The 27,803-nt window shown below is 60.0% G+C and overlaps 1 protein-coding gene across 1 annotated transcript; it reads right to left on the bottom strand.

The window, feature by feature from the left end:
- Positions 1-26,240, bottom strand: SLC9A3 (solute carrier family 9 member A3). Its single transcript, XM_042957197.1, has 20 exons — positions 26,195-26,240; positions 22,436-22,488; positions 21,328-21,406; positions 21,119-21,210; positions 19,984-20,119; positions 15,073-15,375; positions 11,703-11,863; positions 9,760-9,838; positions 8,974-9,151; positions 8,146-8,366; positions 7,022-7,224; positions 6,470-6,559; positions 6,300-6,370; positions 5,190-5,319; positions 2,960-3,075; positions 2,186-2,315; positions 1,793-1,969; positions 1,489-1,561; positions 795-908; positions 1-474 (listed from the first exon to the last, which is right to left on the bottom strand). Exons 1-20 carry the CDS (start codon positions 26,238-26,240, stop codon positions 227-229), a joined length of 2,700 nt encoding a protein of 899 aa, XP_042813131.1. The 3' UTR covers positions 1-226.
- Between the last annotated feature and the right edge of the window lie 1,563 nt (positions 26,241-27,803).

Genomic DNA, 27,803 nt, shown 5'->3' with positions numbered 1-27,803 from the left:
ACATGGGTTAAAGAGATCTTGAAACAGCTCTGGATCCTGACATCTCAGTTGGAGGAGCTGAGGCTCAGACGATCTCCTAAGAAACATGCGGCTGGAAAAGAGGCTTAGAAGGAGGAGGAAAGCTTCTGGAGAGTCTGCAGATGTTCAGGTTCAGAGCAAGAGAGGCGGCCAGCTGAGGGAGAGGAGCTGAGGAAAGAGCAGGCGTCAGGGGGGTGGCGGGGGGGAGTTACATGTGCGTGGACTCAGGGAGGGTTGTGCGGGGCTGCTCCTCGGGGGCGTCGGCCTGCAGAAAGGAGTCCACGGACTTGCTGCTGAGGCGGAAGGGTGCCAGGCGGTGGAAGTTGCCCGGCGAGCAGGGGATCTGCACGCGGGCCCTCTGGGAGGGCACCACAGTCTCCCCTGGCGACAGCCAGGGTGGCACCCTGGAGAGGGCGCTCAGGTCCTCATCCGGGGAGAACACGGGGTTGTCAATCCCTAGGAGAAAGGGCAGCAGCTGGTCAGCTCCCCAGGTGAAGCCGGGGCAGCAGGGAGGGGGGGTGCCACCCCGGGGTCACACACCAGCTCGTCCTGCAGCCAGCACCCGGAAGGTTACCTGGAAGGTCTCGGGTTCTATGCTCTGCGTCCCATGCCGTCCCTCTACACGTGGCAGGCGGGGCGAGTGCCGGCTCCCTTCTCTGGAGCAGAGAACCCCGCCTGCCACTCACACCCCGCATGGACCCAGAAGTCCCCATCCAATGACCAGCGATCATGCTCACTTCCGGGACCTGAGGGGGGCCAGCCCGCCTGCCCCTCACCTGAGGGGGAGTCTGTCGCCGTGGTGTCCTGTGTGACGTTTGCCAGGAACTCGATCCCCCCACCCATTTCAGCACCGTAGTCCGGGGCCTCCTCTGGGTCTGAAAGTTCCAAATCTGGTGGCAAGGAAGGCAGCATGAGGGAAGTGGGCTGGGTGCACAGACGCCCCCATTTAGTGGCCTCGACTGACACCCTGACCAGCTTGCAGAGTGCCCCGAGGGTTGTCATGAGCCACCCCCTCTGGGTAGCTTGCTGGGTGGCAGTGCCCGGGTGGCCAAGCCAGCACAGGGCTGTACGAAGCAAAACCACACCAGGAGGTCTTCCCTCCTACGCAGGGGCCGCGGTGAGTGCCACCCCTCTGCCCCGGCCCCTCCTCCCCAGCCAGCCTGGCCCTTTGGAGGACGGAGCACCCTGGAGAAGGGGGCCTCCTCGGGGCGGTGGGGGGGGGGCACTAACTTCTTGTGGCTACAACACGAGTGAAGACTGGGACAGGGGATGTGGAGCCCACCTGAAGGGCGCTGCCCAGCGGAGTGGCTGGGGCCCTAACAGCAGCTCCTTACCCGAGGCAGGACAGGCAGGACCCTGCGGGCAGGGAAGGGTCCCCCTGGCAGGACGGTGCTCCCTGCACCTCTCCCGCCCCATCACACGCCCCTGCGTCCCCGCTGGTGAGCGCTCTGCTGTGGCCCCAGCCAGTACCTTTCTCCTTAATGGTGAAATTGTGCACGGGGCTCTCCATGGGCAGTTTCCCATTGGGAATGCTGCTGTTTCTCTGAGAAACAAAAGGGAAACTGTTAGCAGGTGTGGGCACAGCGACACCAGGACCCTGACTGCCCCAGCCGTTCCGGGGCCCTGCTGGGGCCGCCTGGAGCCGTCCAGGGCCACTCCTGCTCTGTGAGGGGGCTACAGAGGTGAGTGGTGCAGAGTCTCTGCCCAGGCCTGTCCCTGGGGGATGCCCTGGTGTGAGCCCACGGTCCCTCTGCCAACAGCCTGCCGCCCTCACCCGCTTCTGGGCACGTTCCCTCTTGTACAGCTTCGCTGCCTTCTTGTTCTGATTGATCCCAAGCTTGGCCGACTTGAAGGATTCCAGGCGCTTCCGCATGGTCCTGTGGAAGATCTCCTTGTCCTGCTTCTCGTCTTCGTTCGGAGTTAGCTCGTGCCGACTGTAGAGATGCTTGTACTGGGGGAGGGGCAGCCGGGGCGGTCACAGTGGGGACACCTTGCATGGCTGGGTCCCCCCTGCAAAGCCAGCCAGACAGAACTGGGGACGTGAGGGCCCAGGCTGAGCCCCCCCCGCCCACCTCCTGCCAGCCGTCTGGGCCTGAGTGTTCTCTGCACTCAGGACAAGGACCCCCGTGCCAGGGTGAGGACCCCACCCCGGGCTCGGCACACCCACCTCCTGCCGGGGCTTGTACAGGTACTGCTGCAGCGTGTGGTGAGTGGCCATGTCCTCTGTGTCACGGATGCTCCTCCTTCTCTGCTCCAGGGACTGCATATCCAGGCACACGGCACTGACGTTCTCCCTCCTACATGGGGGTCACAGTGATCGCCCGCCCCTCCGGCCCCTCCCCCCGTGAGCCCGGACACCTCCGGCCTCCTGGAAGGCCTGTCCTGGGAGTCTTCTCCCTCAGGGTTTCAGCCAGACCCCAAGAGGACTCCCCACCCTCCCCCGGGGCTCCCTGACCCCCTAACGCAGCCCAGCCCAGCACCTGCACAGCAGCTGACGAAGCCCCAGCCAAGCAGCACAGCCCAGCACAGGAGGGAGGTCCTAAGTCCAGGACCAGTGTGGGGGCGACCAGGGATGGGGCTTCAGCCCCAAACCTCTGCCCTGCCGGCTTCCTCTTCCCTTAGTCTCACACCAGGGCACACACTAACCTTTACTGCAAGTGTATCTGTGCAGGGGAAACTCGTGGCACCCGTGTCCACACCCTGCGCTCCTCTCTGCGCCCCTCCCTGGGGTCCAGTGCACATCCCATTTACACTCTCAGTTGCCTCAAGATGCCCACTGGCCAGTGTGTGCCCAGAGGGGCCCTGCTGCCTGTGACTAGGAGAGCCTGGGAAGTGCAGGTCAGGGGAGATCCCCGCCCACGGCAGCCTCCAGGGTCATGGTGGGAGGTGCCCAGGTGAGGGGTGGCTTCTGGACGAAGCCCGTGTAGATGTGGGCACGTACAGGAGATAGGAGACAGAGGCCTCCACAGTTGAGGGCCGCGGCGTGCTGAAGTCCACGTTGACCATGTTGTCAGTGCTGGGGGAGCGGATGAAGGCCAGGGACCCACGGCGTTCTCCCTGTGGGGAGGAGGCAGACTGTGCCAGCCCACACCGTGGAGTGCCCGGAGGCCAGACAGCCACCAGCCTCTGGAGAGCTCAGGCCGCAGGCAAGGCCTCGCTTGAGCCGAGTGGTTGGTGGCTGGTGGCTTGAAAAACTAAAGACAGAAGCAAGTGTGAAGAACCCAGCCCCTCAGCGGGCACGGCGCACCAGGGAACACCGCGGCTCCCCACAGGCCTGGGGATGTGTCCCTTGTCCCCACTGGGGGTCCCAACCATCTGCCCTCAGTTACCCCAGAAGGCAACCCCCAGGCCTCTGTCCAGAATTGAATCAGATCAGAACTACGTACAGCAGAGCCCTACATGAATGAAAGTCAAAAACAGCCACTCTCCTTGGGTGGGAGTGTGGGGCTATGTGCCAAGGGGGCCACAGAGAGAAAGCAAGGGCCCCTTAGGGGAGGGCATGGGGCTGTGAGGGCACCAGAGTGAGGGTCTGACGTGGCCGTGCAGGAGACTCAGAGGCACAGCCCAGGAGGACACATCAGCCCTGCTGTGACCTGAGCCGGCAGAGCCAGGCCTGACCAGGGAGGAGCCCACGTCACGGGCCAGGGGCACTCAGTGTGCTGGGCAGCAGGGGCCCTGACAGCAGCCTGCACATCCCACGTGGGGGCTGGGGGCCTTGGAGTGTCCAAGGGACATAGAACTTGGCCAGAAGAGAGGGACAGCCCCTCCTGCCAGTCCCACCAGGCTCTAGGCCACGAAGGCCTCTGCAGTCCCACCAGGCAGAGGTTCGTGCTCTTAACTTCCCCAGCCCAGGGTCAGAGGTGCAGACAGACGACGGCCTTGTCCCTGCTGGTGCCTGGAGCTTCTGGATTGGGATTTCGGGGGGACCAGGGTCGGCACTAGCCCGGCGGGCGGTGTAGGGGCCCTTCCTTTTCCTCATCTCCCTGTGTCCCTGCCCCTCTCTGCCTTGTGGTGACCCCAGGCTGTGCTGGGGTGTCAGGCTATATATTTGGGGTGGACAAGCCCACTGGAGGACTCGCTTTCTGCTCTGAAGGGACAGATGCTTCCAGGGCTCTGGCTGTGCTCTCCGTGTGAGGTCCATGGGGTTTGCCAAGGTGGCCCCGTCCCTCCAGATGAAAATGCGGACCCCTAGCTCACCAGGCTCTGTGTAGGCCTGAGCTGATGAGATGCCCGTGACCTCGGGGCCTAAGGGCCATGTGTGCGGACACACATGGGGCAAAGGCAGCTGGGTGATCAACGCAATGGCCAAGAGATGGTCACACGTGTGCACTGAGAAGCCAGGAAGCACTGCCCGGAGGCATGTGGCCACTGGGGAGGGGGGGCGGGAGGAGTGGGATTTGACCTGAGCCCTGCCATGACTGAGTCACTTGGACACATCCTGTACTGACCAAGTGGCTGTGAGTTGGCACAGGGCATGTGGCATCAGAAACAGCAAGATCCAGAGCGTCACCGTGCAGCAGGGCTAGTCCCTAACCCCCCACATGCTCCCGAGCCCGCTCGTTTTCCCCACACCCTGGACGCACCCACCAGCCACTAGCTGGTGGGGAGCTTTCTCTGGCCCATCAGCCTCAGGGACACGGGAGCGGACTCATGTGCCTGCGGAAGGCAGGGGTTCTGTGGGTGCAGGAGGGTCCTGCTTACCTGCAGGGCCGGGGGATGTGGAGGCCACCTCAGAGCCACAGCCTGTTACCATGTCCCATGTTGACCCCACAGGACTCAAGACCTCCTTGCTGCATTCCCCTTTGCGCGCATGCGCGTACGTGGATGAGCGGGTGTAGGCACGCATGTGCATGTCTGTGTGCACTATGTGGGGGTGGGGGGAGTCACGACTCCATAATGCCCTGCCTGGCCTCAGACCTCAGACCCACCAGGCCTCCTGCAAGGAGCTGTAGGAGAGGGCTCTGTGCCCCAGCTCCCACAGCCATTCTCAGGGCTTTGCGTCATGAACATGTCAACCCCCGCATGGGGCTGCCTGGGCCTCGGGGTGCAGACAGACGTGCACGTGAGGTGCAGGCCCACTGCCCTAGACCCCATGGCTGGCCCCATCCCATGTCTGCGTGTTGTTTTAGCCCCCAACTCCAACAAAGAGAACAGACAGAATGTTCTGGTACCTCAGCCACATAGCTAATGGCATCTTTCAAGTTGAGTTCGTGGAAAACATTCAGAATCCGATCTCGTGACTTCTGTGCCGACCTTCTCATAAGGATTTTGCTAAGGAATTTCCTATCGAAATTGGACCACCTGGGGGGTCAAATCAACACAGATGTTAACACTTGGGAGGATCGTGGGACCCTGGCAGCCTGTGGGGGGCAGGGAGCAGCGGGCCCCCTCTCCCACTCCCAGACCTGGAATGGACGTGGTCTCCCAGGAGCTGAGACCCGGGAGATTCCCGCCCCTCCCCTCCGAAATTTATTTACGGTAACAACCTTGAGGGTGAGATTTAAAATAAGAGGAATAACCCTCAGGGGCTCTATTTCCCCATCAGTGTTCTTCCTGTCAGAAGGTAGAATTCTGAATTCTGTTCTCTCATTTGATACAATATTGCAACGTTTTCCACCTGACCGTTACCTAACACTCTGGAAAGGGTAGGGCAGGCTGAGGACAGGGCCCTGGGGCCCTGGCTACAGTGAGAGAAACATATTTTACCTGCAGAGGGACTGGCTAGAGCAGGAGGAACCTCTGAGCTCCCACACTTAGAGAGAACCAGGCTGGCCAGAAGGAGGCTTTAAATCCAGCACAATTAGAATACTGGCCAGTGGTCTGGGGCAGAAGAGGATGTGGCCAGGCCAGAATTGCAGAGGAACATCTAGCTGAGGTCCAGTGGGCCTTGAGCTAGACATTGAGGGGGAGGGGTTGCCCCAGGAGGAGAGGTCTGGGGGGGGGCGGGGAGTCCCAAGGGGAGGGCGCTGCAGGAGGAGGGCCTCCTGGGGGAGAAGGATCCCAGAGGGAGAGGGGTTTCAGGGGGAGGTGGAGTCCTAGGGCAGTCGGGGGTCAAGGGGGTGGGGTTCCTGGGAAACAGGAGTCCCAGGAGAAGGGGGTCTCAGACAATTTGGCAAGTATCCTTGTTCTTCAGTCAGCCAGTGCTTTGTGAGGTTGGTTTACGGGGAATGTCAGCCGCCCTTTCTACCCTGTGGGTCCTCCAGTTAAAACTGAGGGCAGAGACGAATGTGCCTCCAAATTTCCCCATTTCAGTCCAACCAGGGGCACCTAAAGCCACTTACTTATCTCTGAGATAGTTGTGTCCAATTTGCCCTGATATATCCTCGATGGCAGAGAGGATGTGGTCGAAAGCCTTTCACAGGAAAGAGAATTGGGCTGGCATCACTCGGAGGGCTACCCCTGCCTTGCCCTGCCTCGCCCCTGCCCCCCCTCCCCCACCCCAGTCCCCTACCCGGCCATGCAGCTTCTCATTGAGTTTGGGCTCCCGGTGCTGGCTCCTTTTCACCTTCAGCCACTGCACCAGGGGCTTGATGGTCAGGCCCTGGAAGACAGGTACTGACCCAGACGGCGGGCAGGCTCCCGCCCAGGGCCCACCCTGGCCCACGGCACCCCCAGTGTGCGAACCCGTACCTGCACCCCCTCCATAGGCACACAGGGTGAAATGGGCCGCCCTTATCCACAGACCTGACCTGCTCGGAGGGTCCCCCCAATCAGCTCCTTAGACTTCCTTCCCCAAAGCAAGGAGAAGTGGGACACCTTCCTGGGCGTGTCTGGTCAATAAAGCCCTAACTGGGGCTTCGTCAACCAGCGGCAGCACAGGAAGAACATTTTCAGGCCAAATCGTGCTGCGTCCCCTGTGGGGCCACACGAAAACCTACAAAACGTCTCCTAGTTACTAAAATTACAAAAACCAATTAGGGCCCGGAGGCTGGAGAGGCTAGAAACGGAGCGCCCGCTGGCGTGGAGAGGTCGGGGCGCGGCGGCCGCGTGCCCTCCACCCTACCTGGAAGACGACCGTGAAGAAGACCACGATGATGGTGGTGCTGACGAAGAGGTTCCGCTCCTTCACCTTCCGCTCGTCCAGAAGGACGACCAGAGCGAAGGCCACGGCCCCGCGCAGGCCGCCGTAGGACATGACCACCTGGTCTATGATTTCCAGCTGCACCATCCGGTACCGGTTCAGGACCCAGGTCTGCAGGACCACACCTGCGGGCCGGGAGCGCACTGAGCTCCAGGCTCCCCGAGGGCCTCGGGCCGGCGGCAGCCACCGCCCTGGGGGCACAACATGCGGGACTCCCCTCCGAGGGCAGTGACGGTGACAGGTTCTGTCCCGGGCAAGGGGTCGCGGAAACTGCACGCCGTGGCCCTACTCTCCCCAAACCCTCTTGTCCACACCAGTGCTCTCTCCTGGCCACAGGTCCAACCTGCCGCTGGGGATACTCCGCACCCCGAATTTGTGGCTGGAAGCTGCTCCCCGCAGCTCTGGGAATTCGCAGGTGTCCCTGTGACCGGGCTGCAACACCGAGGCCTTGTGCTCTTGCCTCCAGGACCAGGACCCTGCTCTGCTCTGTCAGCCGCTCCCTGGAGCCCTCAGGCCCTGGTGAGCTCAGGCAGAGTGGGTGGTGGCCTCGCCCCGGCACTGCACACCAGGGAGGGGCAACCAGGGCCGGAGCAGGCAGGGGGGCTCCTGCCTCACATGAGCCTCAATCTGCTCATCGGCGGCTGCGTCCGCAATGGGTCGTCAGGAAACCAGATGGATTCCTCTAGGTTCTAGAACCTTCCACCCTGACCCCCAGCTATTCTAACTCCATCCCAAGGTGCCGAAGCCGTGACAAAGCCTGGAGTTTCGATGAAGATAACCCACGGCCCGGCCGTGGTGAGGCTCCCCAGCAGCTCCCAGACCCGCCGCTCACCGGGCAAGAGGGCCGGGCGCGAGCACCGCGTGCCTGGTTTCCACAGCCGGGCCCCAGCGCCTGCCCCCACCGTGGCCAGCGTCCCTCAGTCATCCCCCCTGCCCCCCATGTGCTCCCGCCCCCATCTCCCCGCCCCCCGTCCCCCCCACGTCCCTGTCATCGCCGCCCGCCCCCTCCCCCCTCCCTGGTCCCCACCATCCCCCAGCGTCCTCACCAATGGCCCGGTACACGGAGATGAAGACGAGCGTCAGGAGCACAAAGGCCGTGTTCCACTTCCAGATGCGGGGGTTCACGGCTGAGATGCCCAGGAACATGAAGATGATGGTCTCTGCCCCACTGGCCAGCATCTTCATGGTGTAGCGCACGGTGGTGGCTGACTGTTCCGAGATGTTGGCCTTCACGTACTTCTGACAGCAGATGCCGCAGAAGGTGATGCTGGAGGCGGGACGGGCACAGTGAGGCTGGGGGCTGAGACCCTGGCCTGTGTCTGGGCACGTGCCCACCCTACTGGTCGGCGTGCTCGGCTCTGCTTAGGACCGGGCGCGGTCCCGGCCCCCGACGCCCCAAGATCTGAACCCTGAGCCACCCGGTGGGCTGCCTCAGCGTCTGTCCTCAGCCGGGCGGTGGCTGGCTCTGGGGGGAGGTGCCAGGGCAGATTCGGGTCATGGGGGTGCCAGCCAGCCTCCCACCCAGAGCATCCGGAAGGGGCTGGGTGTAGGCAGAGCTCACGGACAATTCTGTGAAAACACCAACTCCTTATTTAAAACCTGAATAGGCCAGATTCTTCACCCCCACAGTGGCTTCTCACCCCTTAGAGGGAAGCGGGCCAGGCAGATGGGGGCTGGGAAGAGAACCACAAGGTTGTGCCCCAGGAGGGAGGGGCCCCTCTCCCTCCGCCCGTCACCCCCCCGCCCCCTCCCAGGCACAGCTGCTTGGCTGTGCTGTGTGTGGGCCCTGCCCTACCCCTGCACACCAGCACGGCCCGTGGCCCACAAGCTGTGTGGCCCCGGCGCTCTGGGCCGTGGGAGCGAGGGGGACTCACGCCAGGATGGCCGACAGTGACAGCATCTCGGAGGTGAGGTAGGACAGGTAGGAGATGACGAAGACGAAGCCGGGCTCGATGATGCGCACGTGCTTGGTGAAGCGGGTCACCAGCGACAGCAGGAAGGCGAAGACGACCCCCACAAGCGTGCCCCCCAGGCTCACCACGAAGAAGGACACTGCGGGGCCGAGGACACTGGCTGAGCCGCCTGAAAGGCCCTTTGTGGCCGGGCGTGGCTGGCCCCTGCGTGTGGGCACGGCTGACCGGCTGTCCTTCCAGACCATTCCTTTCATCGTGGGTTGCCTGGTAACCCCCACAGAGGCGCCAATAACTCAGCAAACAAGCGTCCGATTCTCCCCCTGAGAGGCCACCAGGCACGTGGAGAGCTGGGAGCCCTGGCTCCCCTCCCCCATCATGGAGAAAGCCCGACAAGGGGGCCTTGGGCAGGGTTGTCCCTGCACCCCTGATACAGCCAGGCTGTCATTGTCCCTGCCCAGAGGAACGTTTGTCCAGAACCACCCAGGACACCAGGGCCCACGTCCTCCAACCAGACATTCTGGTGGGCCTAACGGGGCTGTAGCCCTTGCCTCCCCAGGGTGGCGGGACCCAACAAAATTGTTTTCATAAAACACGCTGGGGACAGGAGGGATGGCCACCGAGACTTTGCCCACACAGGCTGTGGGTCCCAGGGGCAGGCCTGGTGTCAAAGCCTGGAGGTGGTCCACATGCTGGAGAAGAGACGTGGCCCCCACATTCCCCAGGTGTGCGGACCCACCAGCCACACACCTATGCCTTTCACGCAATCCACGCCAGTCACCTTGTCACCACCCAGCGTCACGAAAGATTCAAACACGTTGTAGAGGACCTGGGGGGACAGAGAGGCAAGCATGACATCGGGCCGGACCTCGGCCAGTGCTCACCTGATCTCAGGCCTCGGGCCTTGAGGACTTGGTCTGGGTCAAGCAGGCCATGGTGGCCTGTTCAGGAAACAAAAAATCGCCAGGAGGAAATCATCACAGAGCATCACGGAAAAGAAGATGAAGGCCAAAGACGAGCCAGCGGGTGGGATACGAGAGGCAGAAGAACATTCTAGAGGGAACTAGAACCTTTACGAGCAAACGTCGTCCTTTCCTACTATCAGCAAAGCAGGGGTGACCACAAATTTAACCCGCTACATTTAATTCTGTTTCATGTTCCAAGATGAAGCCAGAGTTTCATTTTTAGTGACTCTGCTGTTGCATTAACTCCCGATTATAGGATCACACCCCTTGGTGTCTTTGCATGTTGACGTTTAAACCTCATTCCACCAAGATGTTGCAGATGAAAGGCTCAGGAAGGGCATGCTAGGCCACAGCTGTGGAGGCTGTGCTGTGTGTCCTATGCTGAGCCCTCCACACCCAGGGGCCGAGGGCAGGACGCAGGTTCCTGGGGAAACAGCTGGTCTCTGAGCCCCAAGCCTGAACTCTCCGGGTCTGCTCAAGGGGACAGAGGACCCCAACAGGCGGGGTGTGGAGCTGTTTCTACCACAGGAGGCGCACAACAGGCCTGATGACACTCGGGTGTTGGGCAGAGTGTGGGCACACAGCCACCAAGGGTGCTGGGGGCTGGACCACAGCCTGGGTGTCTCCATGGAAACGCAGGTGGGAGGGGAGACGAGGCTCAAGCCAGCTGTAAGCGGAGAGCTCCGTGGCTCAGGCATGAGTTAGAGCTTCTCCAGAGAAACGGAGCCACGGCATAGAGCAGCCCAGCCTCGAAGGAGCTGTGTCTTATATTTCTGATTAAGTTTGAAATTAATTCTCAAATTCCCCCGAGAACATCTTATCTGCTACAGAAGAAATCTGGTGCAGCACAAGCTTAGGGTCTGTCACTCTCCTGAACCCTGAAGGAACACGAAGAGGGAGAATTTCTTAGGCCACAGGTACTTTTAGAGCAAGAGGGACCTTCACGTCCTGCTGTGCCTGCAAAGCCCTTGGGGAGAGGCGACAGGCTGGTGGGGCTGGCCCAGAGCAGGCGCTCGGAGATGCAGCACGCGGCTGACCTGTGCAGGGAAGGCGCTCTGTGCGTGCCTCCACCTTACCTGTAACGCACTCGCACAGAGGTAGCGGCCCAGTTTCGGGCTGGGTTTCGACAACTCCGTGCTGGCCACCGTGATGCTGAGACAGTGCTCCCACATTTCATGAACCTTCTGTTCACTTTACGGAGCTGTTGTGGCCTCACACCCTAACCGAGAGTCCTCCCGCCCCCGCCCACCCACCCCGGCCCCGCCGAGCTCCCGGGCTCTGCCTCCCTCCTGGAGACCGAGGCGCTTCATGGGTGCGGTCAGTGCTCGATCGTCTTCCCTCCTAGGTTCTGGCGAGATCTCACTGTTTGTCTCTTTAGTGGCTCCCTTAGGGAAATCAGGGCCGGGGGCATCGACTCCGGACCCGGAGTTAGAGGCGTCCTGCTCTGGCAACTGCTGGTGGGGTTGGCAGTGAGGTGTTATCAAGACGGGAGAAGAGCGTTCGAAGACCCGATTGAACAGGCAGTCATTCGGAGTTGGGAGGAAGTGAGAGAGGGGACAGCATGCGATGGGGCTGCGGGGGAAACCTCCTCCAGTCAGAGCGGCGGGGGGCGGGGGGCAGAGGGAGAGCACCCCCCACACCCACTCTCAGGCTTCTCGCGGCACCTCCTCTAGGCTGATTTCTCCGCCCACAGCACCGAGGCCCTGGGGCTGCCCAGCACCCGCTCACCACAGTGACGGCGTCGTTCAGCAGTGACTCCCCAAAGACGATAATGAATAGGACCTCGTTGACGTGCACCTCCTCGAACACAGCCAGGACGGCCACTGGATCCACGGCGGCTATCAGGCTCCCGAACAGGAGGAAATCCAGCAGCCCGACCTTCAGGTCTCCTGCAGGACAGGCGGGGCCGTCAAGGAGAGCCCTTCGGGGCCCGGGTGAGCGAGGACCTCTGAGCCCCGCACACTGACTCCCCTGGCCTTCTCAGGGGCTTCTTCAGGCTTCCGTCCTGCTGACTGCCGGCTTAGAAGCCTCTCAGATGGGACTCCCTCTTGGGCCTGGGGCTGGCTGGTTGTGGAACCTGGGTCAGAGCTGCCTGCCTGCCTCCCATAGGCTCCCACAGCCTTCAGGAAAGGCTGGTCTCACCCCCATTGGGGACTGACTGCCCCTCGTTCTTCCCTTCATCCACCCTGGGGCCTGCTTACTCCCTCCTGGGGGGCCCACCGGGAGGCTGCTGTGAGCAGATGAAGGACCTGGGGGGCTCGGCCATGCACGGCATGGCATCAGACCCCTGCCCTGGGCCGTCTGGGGTCCAGGGTTAGGGCTGAAAAGGGGGGTCAGGGGCTCAACAGGCATGGGAGAAAGGCTTCCCTGGAAAGTGATGTCTCCGCCCAGATGAGAGCCACCAGGACCCAGCCTGGGGGGAAGTGATGGAAGGGGGCAGGGGAGGGGCAGGCCTCACAGGGGCCTGGGGGCCACAACTGGCCCGGGGAAATCCTGGGGGACTCCAGTAGGAGGGGCCACCAGGGAGGTTTGAGGGACAAGAAGGGAGACGAGGGCTCAGAGTGGGGCGGGGGCGGGGGGAGGGGTAGGAAGGGACCTTGGAGGAGCAGGTCCTCAGAGTGAGCTCAGCTCTGCTTCTTGAAATGGCCCAGTGGGTTCCTGGTGCCCTTGGGGGCGAGGGTCGTGCTGAGATGCACTTTCCAACATTCCAACATCTCAGTCTCCAAAGCGGCACCAGGCTGCACTCATAGCCGCACGGCAGTCCGCACTGGACACACAACCTCTGGGACCCGAGGATGGTTGTCTCATCCCGGCTCTGTCCAGGACTCACACCTGCCGTCAGCTGGGCTGCTCCAAGGAAGGCCTTGTCCGGGAGCCTTCCTGGCACTGAGCCGCCTTCCCGGCCTGAATGCACCAAACCAGACCTCAGGCCTGGAGGGTATGGGGGAGGCCCACGTGGGTGGGGAGACACAGAGGCCACGTGTGGGCTGGACCGCTACCCCTCCAGGCACTTGGGCCCTCTCCAGGTCTAGGACAGGGCTTCCGCAGAAGCCCAGCTCTCCCTCAGGGCCACGCAGGGCCCCCTGGAAGGTTGTCTCCTCGGAGAGACGTGGCCCTGGAGGGAGCTCCCCGTGAGCTCTGAAAACCCGGCAGGCAGCCTGGCTCCAGAGTCTGTGTCCCGAAGAAGTGGCAGGTGTTAGAACCAGCTTCCAAAGAGTTTAAAATGTGCCTTTTGAAATGGGAATCGTAGGGTTTGCTTTTCTACCTCCAGGCACTGTTGGTGAGGCAGAGGTGAGAACACAGTCCCTCCTGGCTTCAGACACGGGACTCCACACGCACATTCCACATTTTGGGGCGTCCCGTCTTTAAACGCCTCCTGGCTCGTGGGTCTCTCACTGTCTAAGGGCCCAGACAGACCCGGTGGTACATTCTGGAAGCCAGCCACTCCAAGCAGGAAGTGTCCCGGGGCCAGCCTGCTCTCCTCCCTGGGGCAACAGTCTACCACCCACTGGCCCTCTCTGACTGCCTGGAGCCTCTGCTGGGCCTAGCGCCGGCTGGCCCGTCCAGACACCCATCCAAGATACCCACTGCCAGCCCTACCTATGGCCTGGCCTAGGGTGACTTTTCCTCAGAGAGGTGCCCCCAGCCATTGGACTACAGAGACCGATTGGTCCCTGCCTCCCCAACTCCTCAGATGCCTTGCTCCGGGCGTCTAGGGACAGAATAGGCTCATTGGCCCCTGGGTGCTGTTCTGATCTGTGATTTTGGCTGATGCCTAGCCTTGACCAGCTGCATCCTGAGGACCGAACACAGGTCCCCTTAGGGACTCCTGCTCTAAACCCTGAGACTCTCCCCTGTGTCCAGTGGCTAGAGATGGCCCTGCCATCCTAGATGTACCCAACCACCTAGAGGCATCACCAGTAAATGCACCCGGGGCTTACTCACCTCCAAGGCCCGGCCAGACGTGTTTGGCCCCATGTCAACCTTAGGGGGTTTCTCTGGGCTGAGCCTGGAGGCGGTGCCAGATGGCAGTGGGGGCTCCAGGAAGCATACGTGCTCCCCATGGGGTGAGGACAAAGTCCCAAGGTGACAAATGGGACAGGTGAGGTGACTATTCCTGTCAGGGGACCTTTGGTCTCTCTTTCTCAATGCATGTCCTTTGTCATCAAGGTTTTGAGGCCTTGATCCACACAAAGAATGCTGTGCAAGGCTGTTCCTTCAGCCGGACGGAAACCACCGGTCCGGGCCCGTCCCTGGGAGTCTGGTTCGGCAGGTGGTGGTGTTTGGGGCCTGTGGTGCCAGCACCCACTTCTCATCGGTCGCCCCCAGTGCCGGAAGCTAACCCCGTAGACCCACGATGCAAGCGGCCAGCCACGGCAGCCCCGGAACGGGCAGCGTCGAGGGCTGCGTGCACATCTGCGCAAGGCCTCAGCTGAGCCCCTGGCCTCACCTGTTCCAGTTTCCCAGGTAGATAATGGCCAGCTCCCAGGTGGGTGGGGCGCACCTCGGCCGTACGCCAGGGCTGAATTAAGTAACCCAAACTGCAGGAGACACTGGCAGGGGCAGGAGGGGCACCGGTGACTGTGCAGAAGCTGGCGCGGCTTTTCTTGCAGGTTGGGTGGGGGCGCCCGGGCCGCCGCTGCTCAGGTGGGTGTCTACCAGGCTCCACAACCGGCCTCTGCCCAAGGGGCCTTCTCCTCCCTCTCCCTGGAGGCTTGCTGGCAGGGGAGTGAGGCCCACCCCCCACCTTCTTGCTGAGGGGGAGGGACAGCAGCTTGGCCGACTCACCCACCCCACCCACCCGCCAGCCTGGTTGGACAGGGCGTCATTCCCGGGCAGGACGCGAACCTCAGCCTGGGGTTGCCTGGACAGGCTCTTGTTCATTCATCAAACCTTACTGTAAACATGCCAAGCGGGTTAAGTGGACCCACCGGTGACATCTGTCACCCCAACCACTCGTCCCCTTTTTTCGTCTGTGTTCTGTACCGAGCGTTGTTAAGGGGAGTGCCCAGAGCCTGCTCCCACAGAGCCCAGCCCAAGGACCCCGCACCGGGGACCCCACCCCGAGGACCCCCCTGCAGACGGCACGCCCACTCACCCATCAGGCCGCTGAGGAAGACGCCGTAGAGGGACAGCCCGGTGGTGGCCGCATTCCACACGGTGCCCACGACGGCGTACAGGAGGATGGTGCCCAGGTTGCCAAAGAAGAGCCGGTTGGGCATGAAGTAGCCGGCGTCCAGCACGATGGGGGGCAGCAGGTAGAAGAAGAAGACAGTGGGGGTGAGTGTGAAGGAGGCGATGTGGTCGGCCGCCCAGACGATGCCGCCCAGCACCAGGCCCAGCACGATGAGCAGTGCACTCTCGGGGACGACGCTGGTGACCTTGTGTGACAGGTGGAAGCCTGCGGGGGAGGGGGCCGTCAGGGGCGCCGGGACCCCTCCAAGCGAAGCCTCTGGTCCAGGGCCACCGCGGGCCCCTCCCACACGGGCAGATTTCATTCTGGAAACGCAGCAGGCTCTGGGGCTGACGGAGACCGGAAGCAGCTCTCCCTGTTCACGCCTGGGAGGGGGGGCTGCCTGGTGGCTCTGTGGACAGGCCGGCCTCCTAGGAGGGGCTGTCCCAGCCCACAGGACAGACACGGGCCTGGGAAGTGAGGCTCCACGTCTGCGTCTGTGGACGCTTCCCTCCGGCCCCACTCATGTGGCCAGGAGGCCCTGCCAGTCCACTGTCGACTGCTGTCCCCTCGGGACCTGGCCCCTGGGACACCCTCCTCAGGGTCTCTTTGCCTTTGAGGGGTGGGTCTGGGGCAGACAGAGACTCCCATGATAGTCGGGCTGCAGGGGGCGGATCCTGAGCCCAGGGCACCCTCATCCCAGGCCCCGCGTGGCCGGTCCCCTCATCCTTCCATGCTGCGTCTTGCCCACCCTCACCCAGCTTGTCTCAAGGTGCTGGAGCCTGAAGTGCGGCTGCCTTTTAACCTGCCCTGGTGGGACTCGGGGGCCCCGGAGGTCCCCCTGCTGACAAGCCGGCTGCCTGGGCCCCGTGGCCCATCACCCTTGCAAAGACCTTAGGGTGCAGAGGCCTGTACTCTGAGTGAGACAGGCTCACAGACCTCCCAGGGCCCTTTTCTCCTTCTGCTGTGTTTGTTCTATTTTAAGACTCAGAGAAAAGGCTAGAAGAATTCCTAGGATGTGTTCCAGGTGGCAGCAGCTGCCTGGCCAGTGAAGCCCCCCATCCGGGCTTCCGCTGCCCCTGGACCGTGCCACTCTGTCCACCCCAGGCACCACCTCCCTGCTGTCCGTGTCCCCTCCCCTCTCCCCCCGAGTCTGTGGAAACCTCTCAGACCTTCTGGTTCCACCAGCCTCTCGCTCTAAGGTCTCCTACCCTTGGTCAATGATCTCTCAGGTCTAACAATGGGTGTTGACCCATGAAAATCCTCTTTACGATTTCCCCGTTTTGCCGTCCTCGCTGGAGTGCCCGTCTTACTGAGATTGTGTTGGCCCTTTTCTGGGAGGTTGAGCTCTGTGGGGACTTCCTTTCCATTTCTTGGGTCACATTTTACCCCAGGTGTCCTCCCCCTTCTCTTTCCTACAACATCGTATGGCCGCCAGCTGCTTCTTCGCCCTAGTCGTGCCTGACCTCACTTTATGCGCACTCACGGCGCAGGGCAACTTTCTGATTCCAGCTTCTGCCTCATATGGGCTCACGTGAGCTAGAGTTTGGGGCGGGATGTTGCTGTCCTTGTCCTGTGGTCTGGGCGCCCTCCTGGGACCCTCGTTCCATGCTCTCAGCTGGCATCATGTTGGCAGCCGGGGCCGGGCCTTCTGGGCTTCTGCACTTCCGGCCACCCAGCCCAGGCACGAGGGAGGGTGACAGTTTCAACCAGCAGAGGCCTCTGGTTGATGGGAATTCTTGGTGAGAGAAGCCAGCCCTGCAGGCGGGCTCTCCCCAGGCCTGTGACCCCTTCCAGAAGGCAGCTGCACTGCAATGAGCTAATTAAACGGAAGACTTGATTGACTCTTAAGTGGCAATTTGCTGGTGGTTCAGCTATTAAGCATATAATGGGCATTTTAGGAGCCAGTAAGCTGAGTTCCTGTGGGGGAAATGCCCTGTGGTCACTGGCCCGAACTGCAGGGACGCAGTCAGGGATGTGGCTCCCAGTCAGGCTGAGTCACCACAGGCAGACCCCTCCTTCCCGCACCAGGTCACTGTGAAAAATCCCTGACTCTAGGGTGGACGCTCAAGGCACAGCCATGGCCTCTGCTGCAACCCCACAGGGGGGGGGGGGGCTGGGCCTCTGGGAAGTGGGGAGGGAGAGAGGGAGGGGGAGCAGGAACTGAGAGGCACATGCCTCACCACGGCCACCAGAAAACCCAGCACCCGGCGTGCCCAAGTGGGCTTGGCCACCGAGACTCCACTGGCAGGTGGAAAGACCCGATTCCCTCTCAACCCTTGTTTGCTACACCTCGTTAGAGAAGGATCCAGCAAAGGCAAATCTGAGCAGTGACCCGACGACCTCCTCAGGACCCACAGCTCGGGGCCTCCACATCTGGCCTGGCCCAGAGCCTGAGCCATGACCATGGAGAAAGGCCCTGCGTCCTAAGGCCATGTGCCCACAGGGTGGCTGTGACCTTGGGAAACGATTAGGTGGTGCAAACTTCCGCCTCAGAATCCCACGGCATTTTCTGGGGAAAAGCCAAACCTCATAGGCTGGACAGGCAGGGAACGTCTGAGCCTTTGAGGAGCCCACAGAGCTGGCTTTCCCATGTGCCCTGCCAAGGGAGAGGGCAGACAGCGATTCAGTATGTGCACCAGCCATGCTGTGCTGACCCCGGGCCCGGCCACGGGCAGAAAAGCTTTGCGGAAAGACAGCGGCTCCCCACATGCCTCGAACACTGGAGAAGCAGCAGCTTAGCGGCGTAAACCCCAGCTCGGCAAATATTTGAGCTGCTGATGCAGGCAGGGCACGTGGTGCGTACTCCTAGGACTGACAAGACAGAGTGACAAGGACAGTAGAGGACAAAATCAAAGTGCACCAAGATGCACAGACTACGGGGAGCTGAGTGAGGCCGGGTCCGGAGCTCCCCTGCCGGGGCCGGTCCCTTCCGACAAGGGAACGTTAATGAAGCGACTCCCAAACCCACAGGTAACTGATTGCCGAGGCCGGGAGATTTACAGCTAATTAAGCACGAACGGCCTGGCTGCAGGGTGGTAACCACAGGGGACACACACTTTTCATTCTAATTACAAACCCTCTGACTGATGTTAAAGGTCAGGAGGCGTCCGCCTGCCAGCCAGCCATTTCTGGAGCAGGCCCTGGACAGAGTGGGTGCCGAGGCCCCCGGGAAGGTCATCGCTGACGTGCGTCACGCCCCCTCGGGATGCAGCTGGGTACCCAGGACCTGGGGTCAGGCCCTATGTGGCCACAGCCTCCAAGGATCTCTCAGCAAGATTCAGCTGAGTCCACGCAAATGCAACAGCACAGTAAATCCTTTGGTTTTACTTTAACGCGCACGAGCCTTGGTCAATGAAACGCTGCCTGACAAAATAACCAGACCAAGCAGTGGAAACATTCCCAGAGAGAATGAGAAGCACTGGGAGTACACAGGGGACCCACTTCACCTGGGGGGCAGGCGTGTAGGGGGCGGGCCTGAAATATCACACACTCGGGTCCACACACAGGTGCTCAGAGACACAGGTGGGCACACACAGACACACACACACACACACACACACACACCCGCACGTGACTTCCCCAGCACGGACTCCACAGACGAGCGTGAGGTTCTTCCCGCGCTTTCCTAGGACAGGACTGGCTCTGAGCCCCTCCCCGCCACCCACGGGGAGAGGAACAGACCCCCTCTCTCTGACCTCCATGCTACCTCAAGAGGCACCAAGGTATGAGTTAGTTACAGCAAATGTGTCAGCTGCCAAGCCCAGGGCAGGAGCTGAAGATATTTATAGTGTCCTCAAATATTACCTAGCTGACCCCACGCCTCCTGCCTGCAAGGATGTTCCAGATGAGTGCTCAGAGTTGTTGTCAGACAGGCCTGGCCTCTCCCCAGGGAGGGTCTGTTTCCGGGACCCTGAGTAGAGCTTCGAGAGCAAAGGAGGCCTTTCAGGATTGGCCCTTCTGCTCACAAGCCATGAGACACTTTAGACATTGCGTGCCTACAAAACTCAAGCAACCTTTGTCAATTTTTAAATTAAAAAACGAAAATTGTTAATAGCTTCCTAGGAAAGCATCGGATTCTTTCATTTGGAGCCATCGTGAACAGAAGTGAGGACAGAAGGAAGGCTGGGCCCCAGCCGGCTTCAAGCACTGAGCCCAAGCGTGCATGTCCGAGCTGAAGGCGTGCGGGGACAGGAGCCGGAGCCGGAGCCCAGCGAGCACCAGGACGACGTTCACAGCAGCGTCCTTCTCCCCGAGCAACTCCCTCCTTCTCAGCCCTCCTGGGCCAGGCTGCTCCTGTGGTAGTCCACATTAAAGGATGCCATGCTTAAGCTTTGCTTTCTTATGGTTTCATGACTGGCTCTAAACTAAATAAAAGTATGGGAGCAGGATCTGTGACAAGTATACCTTCGGGGCCGGGCACTGGTGGGGTAGCACCATTGTACCAACTGTCCCTAGGGAACAACCATGAACTCTGGAAGAAACGTGTCAAATGGCAACTTAGGCACTGAGGAGAGATGGAGAGAAGGCAGACGCTGGCGGGCTCCAAACCTTGAGGGAAAGGGCGGCAATGGGCGAGTTCCCTGTTTTCTTTTTTGTTTTCGTTTTCCTGACTTCCCTGTTTTTTATGGCTTTTTCCAGAGAGCAGACCCCAGCTGGGGTTGTCCAGGGCACTTAAAACTGTAGCCTTACTGGCTGGGAAAGCGGAGGGCAGAGATGACGGTGACCACGGCAGCTGGGCAGCGAGAGGCCAACATTCCATGTGTGAACTCCTCCCAAATTCCTGGCTGATCCTTGAATTACACACGAGAGAGGCAGGTACCAACTTCCCGTCACCACAGGGAGACCTCTTTGGAGTCTCCGTCCATTCCTGGTCAAATGACAGCACAGCACCAACCACCACCACAGAAATCAAGGCTCTCCAGAGGAGCACAGCGGAATACAGAGTCTCTACAACGTACGAGCTATAGTCCTGGAAACAATCCCAAATCACCAGACACATGAAGACACAGGAGAATGGGACCCAGACATCACTGGGGATCTCAAAGTGATCCAGACATTGGAATTAGCAGACAAGGGTTTAAAAAAACTACTGTAACTATGCTTAAGGGTGTAAGGGAAGATATACTCGTAATGAATAAAAAACTAGTAAATCTCAGTAGAGAAAAGGAGTTGGCGATTTGTTTTCAATAAGAGCCAGATAGCAAATTGCTTAGGCGTGTAGGTTCTATGGTCTGTTCGGCAGTTAGTCAGCTTGGCCGCTGCATCACAAAAACAGCCATACACCCACGAACAGCTGTGCTCCAAGAAAACTTGATTTACAAAAACAGGTGGCCAGCCCACGGGACATAGTCTGCTGACCCCTGACATAAAAGAAACCTAAAAGAACCAAATGGAAGTTCCAGAATCGAAGAATTCAATATCTGAAATAAGAGATTCAATAGACAGTCCTGACAGCAGACAGAGAGAGGAGAGACAGTGAACTCGAAGTTAGATGAGTGGACATTGTCCAGCATAAAGAACAAAGATGAGAAAGATAAAAACGTGAACAGAGCATCAGCCACCAGTGGGACAGTGTCGGAAGGTCCAATACATGTGTAAATGGAGTCCTGGAAGGCCAGGAGACAGAGGAGGGGGTGGGGAAAATCTGAAAAGAGAACGGCCCCAAATGTCGCCCATCTGGCAAGAGACATAGATTTGCAGATCTGAGAAGTCCCTCAGATTGGATTTATATCTGATTTCTATTTCTATCGATCGGTCTGCAAGTGAAGTCGGAATAAGTGTGAGAAAGGCTGAGGGTCCAGGGAGAAGCAGTGGGGGCGGTGGGGCGCCTGGAGGACATGAGATGGGCACCTGGGGTTTGGGGAGGGCTGGGGACGGGGCTGGGGCCAGGAGAGGACCTCAGGAGAGGAAGGGCGGGGGGCGGCCCAGCCTGGGCTGCGTAGAGCCCCACGGATCCAGCTGGTGGTACCGATCCAATGGCACACAGGGCGTGACTGCTGCAGGAAGCTGGTGGCCCGGTCACGGAGACCCCGTTGAGCAAAATGGCTCGCGGAACCGCAGCTGCAACAGCAGGAGGAAGAAAGGGTCCACAGCAGAGCCACACAGATCCCCGCGCCGGCACCACGGACGGACCCCCAGCTCCGCTCAGGGTGTGACGGGCCACCGGGCCCCGTGTACCTGGTGCCTCCGCTTCCACAGGACCTGTGGCCCCGGAGGCTTCACAGACCAGAAAGGCGTTGTTCCTCAGAGCTTTCCGCTTCAAGGACGTGGAAAGTCAGTCTTGACCTGGTGGTCGCCTGGAGGCTCGGAGATTGACCAGGGTGGTCACACTCGTTGTAAAATCCACCAGACAAAGATACAAAGATGCTTCACTCTGGGGTGGGGCTGGGGGGCCGCGAGGGGCCCTCGAAAGGCTCCAAGGATTTTACGAACGGGTTCTCTGTGGGGGAGCAGGTGTAGGTCTCGTTGACCTTTTACCCCTTCGTGTGAAAATTCCAGCGAGGCTATTTTCTCTGAGGACATCTTTGGTGCAGATAACGTGTGGGCAGCGTCCCAAGGTGTCGTAAACCAAGCCTGTGCCCACTCACGTGGCTGCCGTGTCGCCACGGTCACCACTATCAGGGCGTTCCTAGCACCGTCCCCCGAGGCTGGGACTTTGTCATGGGCCGCTGCCCGGACACAGAGCAGCAGGAAATGGTGGGGACTATTGACTCTTGATATGGACGTGGTGCTGCAGGAGGGTGAAGGGCTCCCCAAGGTGGGAAGGCCACAGGGCAGCTGACGGCCGGGAGGGCCCCGCCGAGGACAGCAGCACTGACACACGCCAGCTGTTCCCGGAGGCACATGGGGCCGCGGGGACAGCCTTCAAGAGGACAGGCACAGCCTGCTGAGTGGCCTGGCCAGGCGCTGCCCCTGCAGACCCCTCGTGCCCGGTTCCCCACGGAGCAGCGCCTCCACGGTTTCTGCACGTGTGAGGGCTTTCTGTTCCGAGGGACATGTCCTGCCACTTCTCGAGCTACCGTTATCTTATCCCTCCAGACTCGATTTCCTCAAGGTCAGATGACAGTCTAGAGCTTTCTGGGAAGTTGGACGATGAAAATCAGATTCTCACAAGGAGGGTGACTGAGTGCGTCTTCCCCGAGCCTGATGAAAACAAAGGGGAAAAGGGGGGAGGGTGGGTGTCACTCACTGTCTTTATTTTTCATTTTTTGGCCAAAAGGAAGGAGAGATGCGAAGACACCGGCACCCTGGTGTCTCATCCACCGCAGCCCACGCTCCCACATACATGGGCCTGGCCCAGGTCGGCTACTGGGGGTGTCTTGGGCACAAAGCCCACAGCTGAATCACAGGAAGCACAGTCAAGCGAGCGAGGGAAAGTTCGAATATCACCATCGCTATCCACACCGATGAAAGGAGGGTCGCACCCTTGATAAGAAAGTACATCCAGAGATTTCAAACCTCTTTTCAAATATGAGAGCAGAAGTACTTGACAGAGGAGTTGAGGGGACAGAGATAGAGGGAAAAGACAAGGACACAAAACACAGGAGAGGAAACCTAAAAGGGAAGAACAAGGGACGATCGGGAGACGAGAGCAGAGGAGACGGGCACTGACCCGACAGCCACAAACACCCCGGGCGCACAGGGCTCCAGGGACTCTGTCTCCAGGGACTCAGCATGATGGCCAGTTGGATCCCACCCCCAAAGAGGGGAGGAGTGGGAGGAGACCCCACACGAGGGAGGAGGCTGGGTGGGGGGGAAGAGGGAGGAGACCCCACACAAGGGAGGAGGCTGGGTGGGGGGGAAGAGGGAGGAGACCCCACACGAGGGAGGAGGTTGGGGGGGAGAGGGAGGAGACCCCACATGAGGGAAGAGGCTGGGGGGGAGAGGGAGGAGGCTGGGGGGGGAGAGGGAGGAGACCCCACATGAGGGAGGAGGCTGGGGGGGGAGAGGCAGGAGACCCCACATGAGGGAGGAGGCTGGGGGGGGAGAGGGAGGAGACCCCACACGAGGGAGGAGGTTGGGGGGGAGAGGGAGGAGACCCCACACGAGGGAGGAGGTTGGGGGGGAGAGGGAGGAGACCCCACACGAGGGAGGAGGTTGGGGGGGAGAGGGAGGAGACCCCACACGAGGGAGGAGGCCGGGAGGGAGAGGCAGGAGACCCCACATGAGGGAGGAGGCCGGGGGGGGGGAGAGGGAGGAGACCCCACATGAGGGAGGAGGCTGGGGGGGGAGAGGGAGGAGACCCCACATGAGGGAGGAGGCTGGGTGGGGGGGAAGAGGGAGGAGACCCCACACGAGGGAGGAGGCTGGGTGGGGGGGAAGAGGGAGGAGACCCCACACGAGGGAGGAGGTTGGGGGGGAGAGGGAGGAGACCCCACATGAGGGAAGAGGCTGGGGGGGAGAGGGAGGAGGCTGGGGGGGGAGAGGGAGGAGACCCCACACGAGGGAGGAGGCTGGGGGGGAGAGGGAGGAGACCCCACACGAGGGAGGAGGTTGGGGGGGAGAGGGAGGAGACCCCACATGAGGGAAGAGGCTGGGGGGGAGAGGGAGGAGGCTGGGGGGGGAGAGGGAGGAGACCCCACATGAGGGAGGAGGCTGGGGGGGGAGAGGCAGGAGACCCCACATGAGGGAGGAGGCTGGGGGGGGAGAGGGAGGAGACCCCACACGAGGAAGGAGGTTGGGGGGGAGAGGGAGGAGACCCCACACGAGGGAGGAGGCCGGGGGGGGAGAGGCAGGAGACCCCACACGAGGGAGGAGGCTGGGGGGGAGAGGGAGGAGACCCCACATGAGGGAGGAAGCTGGTGGGAGAGAGGGAGAAGACCCCACATGAGGGAGGAGGTTGGGGGAGGAGAAGGAGGAGACCCCACACGAGGGAGGAGGCTGGGGGGGAGAGGGAGGAGACCCCACACGAGGGAGGAGGCTGGGGGGAGAGAGGGAGGAGACCCCACATGAGGGAGGAAGCTGGTGGGGGAGAGGGAGAAGACCCCACATGAGGGAGGAGGTTGGGGGAGGAGAAGGAGGAGACCCCACACGAGGGAGGAGGCTGGGGGGGAAGAGGGAGGAGACCCCACACGAGGGAGGAGGCTGGGGGGGGGAGAGGGAGGAGACCCCACACGAAGGAGGAGGCTGGGGGGGGAGAGGGAGGAGACCCCACACGAGGGAGGAGGCTGGGGGGGGAGAGGGAGGAGACCCCACACGAGGGAGGAGGCTGGAGGGGGAGAGGGAGGAGACCCCACACGAGGGAGGAGGCTGGGGGGGGAGAGGGAGGAGACCCCACACGAGGCACTGGGCCAGGGGCAGGACACCAACTTTGGAGGGGCCTGGAGTGATGCCTCCTTCCTGGGCAGGGAGTTGATTTCCAGGCTTCACCCAGAGGGGTCAGCCTGCTCCTGATGCTTGCTTGTCAAGGCTCAGCTTGCTGCACAGCCAGTCCCCAGAAGTAACAGACGGAGAAACCACATTTGGTGGAGAATGAACCCACCAAACGGGGGTTCTCCCCAAGACAAGAAGGCACGAGATTCAGGAGATGGGGTGCCCAGTGTGGGGGAGCTGGTGTTGTGCCCGGAGAGGGGAGGGGCCCGGAGCACATTGCCACATGCAGCAGCCTTCTGGGAGTTTGGGGCCGAACCACTTAAATCCATAGAAAACTGTGCCAACAACAGATTAGTCAATGACTTCGGGTAAAACAAAAGGATGTACTGGGAATGGAAAAACAGTCCCATGCTATCTCACGGCTGTGAAGACAGTTTGTGTAGTCACAACGTTCAGCACCGAAATTTTGGTGGAAAACACCAGAACTTAGAGAGCAAGCATGTGGGGGTGGGGCAGGCTTTCTGTGCTAACTCCCCTGGCCAGAGACCCACAGCTGCTGAGTCATATCACAACCCCTTCCCGCCTTGTGCACCCACATGAATGGTCCTGGCCAAGATAGCCTAACATGCCCAACGTGTGCTAGCAAAGCCAGGCACACAAGACAAGGCGGCTGGCCCCCTGGGCAGGGAGGGGTAGGGGCAGGGGCAGAACGAGTCCTAGATGATGTCTGTGCAGAAAATCCCAGAAAGTGATGGAAGACTTCAGGGTATACAAAGTCCATTACTCTCCCATAAACCAGCAATAAAGGTATGGAATTCGAAATGTAAACCATAACACCATTTACATCAACACCAAAAAAAGAAAAATAAACAAAAACCAAAAAAAATCTTAGGTAGAAATCTAACAAAATGTGTACAGAACCTACATGAAAACTTGCAAACTTGGACGAAGAAATCAAAGAAAACCCATATAAATGGAGAGATAGTCCACGTGCACAAATGGCAAGACTCAGCACGGTCATGCGGTGAGTTCTTCCTGGCACGATCCACGGACACAATGCAATCCCAATAAAAAATTCCAGCCTGTTACTTTATCATACGGAGGCAAAAAACCCAGAGCAGCCAGCACGACCTTGAAGAACATTTGAAGACTGACACTTCCCGACTTCAAGACTCAGGTGAGACCACGGTGATCGCTGAAAGGACAGACGAGCAGATCAGTGCAACGGAACAGAGGGCCCAGAAACAGACGCACGTGATCACAGTCACCGGTCTTTGACGAAGGGGCACGGGTAACACAGTTGAACAAAAGTGGTCCCGTCGGCGACTGCTGGGACGGCGGGACGTCCCCGTGAAGAAAAATGAGTCCGGACACAGACCTTACAGCCTTCACAACAATGAACTCTCAACGGATAGAGACCTACAAGTAAAATGCAGAACTATACGTCTCCTGGAAGATCGTGGGACAGAAAACCTAGCTGGGTTTGGTGATGACTTCTTAGATCCAGCACGATCCCTGAAAGAGGGAAGCCCGACCTCACTGAAATGAATGAACTGCCTGAGAAAGACCACGTGAAGAGAGCAAGAAAACAAGCCACAGCGGGGAGAAATTATTTGCAAAACATGTATCTGATAAAGGATTTGTGTCCCACACACACGAAGAACTCAAATCTCAGTAAGAAAACAAACAATCCAATTTAAAAATGGGCCAAAAACCTAAAGAGACACCTCACCAAAGAAGATATGCACGTGGAAACGTAGCTCGATATCATACGTCATTAGGGGATCGCAGATTAAAACAACAAGGTACCACTAGACATCTATTAGAATTATTAAAATCCACAACACAGACGACTGGAGATTCTCGCTGGTGGGAATGCAAAACGGTGCAGCCACTTTGGAAGACAGTTTGGCGGTTTCTTGCAAAACCAAACATACCTTCACCATACGACCCAACAATCATCTCCTTGGTGTTTACACAGAGGAGTTGAAGCCTTATGTCCATACAAGAGCCTGAAAATGGATGTTTACAGCAGCTTTACTCGTACTTGCCAGATTGTTCTTCAGTAGCTGGATGGATAAAAAGCCGTGCTACATACACAGTGGAGTATCATTCAGCGCTAAAATAAACGAGCCATCGAGATAGGAAAATCCGTGGCTGAATCTTCGATGCACGTTACTGAGGGGAAGAAATCCATCTGAAAAGGCTACCTCCTGGAATCCTCACACAGCAGCATTCCAACTCTACGACATTCTGGAAAAGGCAGAGACTACGGAGGCAGTAAAAAGATCAGTGGTGTCCAGGTGATGGGGAAAGGGAGGGATAGGTGGAGCACAGAGGATTTTTAGGGCACCGAAAATACTCTGTATGATCCTATGATGATAGATACACGTCATGACACATTTGTTCAAACCTGTAAGATACATAACACAAGAGCAAACCGCGATGTAAACCATGGGCTTCAGTTAATAAGGATACATCAATATTGGCTCATTAACTGCAACAAATATATCACAGCAATGAAAGATGTCAACAATAGGGACACTGGGGGGTGGGGAGAGGGGGGAGGGGGAGCCGGTGGGTATGGGGAACTCTCTGTGCCACCTGTTCAATTATTGCGTACATTTTCACCTTCACTAAAAAACTGGGTCTATTAATTTTTGAAAATCAGCATTGCTGAGGTGTGGGGGATGCCTTTGCGCTGTGAGGTAGGCTTGGGAGGCCAGGCCCGGGACGGAGGTGACGTGACGGTGTTTTAGGGACGAGGGAGGGAGGTGGGCAGGCCAGGAAACACCCTTGCTCCTCGCCCTGAGGGACGACCGGGGGTGAGCGGCCTGCGGCTTTGTGCCGGCCGGGGAGCGGTCTGTCGTGACTCTACTGCGCTCGCATGCTGCCGGGTTTCGTCGGAACAAAACCAAGTTTGTTCAGTTTCACCGAAAAGGGTTTATTGCCACCCACGGGGAAGGGGCAGCTCCAGACTGGGGTGGTGAGGTGTGGGGTTCTGGCTGCCAGGGTGGCACCGGGTGGAGGGCGCCACGGTGCCCGGAGCTCTCCTAGTGCGTGAGGCAGGAGCGGCGGGGAGGCCAGGTGCCAGGAGAGGGCACGAGTGGGTGTGCAGGGTGCAGGTGTGAGCACGCGTGGCTGTGAGCTGTGTGAGCAAGTGCGGGCAGGCGGGCGGGAGAAGCACCCCCCCCCCCAGGAACCACGGGACGTGGCAAAGCTTGTGGCAGAGCCAGGCCCGTGTGACGCCCGTGCGGTGTGGCGCGGCTGGGGCTTCAGGTCTACCCTGAAGCTGGCCTCAGCGGACAGCCGCACGCTCCTCGTGACGGGTCAGGCGAGAG

This window comes from Panthera tigris, chromosome A1 (assembly GCF_018350195.1).
Source record: "Panthera tigris isolate Pti1 chromosome A1, P.tigris_Pti1_mat1.1, whole genome shotgun sequence".
Classification (NCBI taxonomy): domain Eukaryota; kingdom Metazoa; phylum Chordata; class Mammalia; order Carnivora; family Felidae; genus Panthera; species Panthera tigris.
Note: the sequence above shows the minus strand (reverse complement) of the source record. Positions and strands in the feature narration are given on the sequence as shown.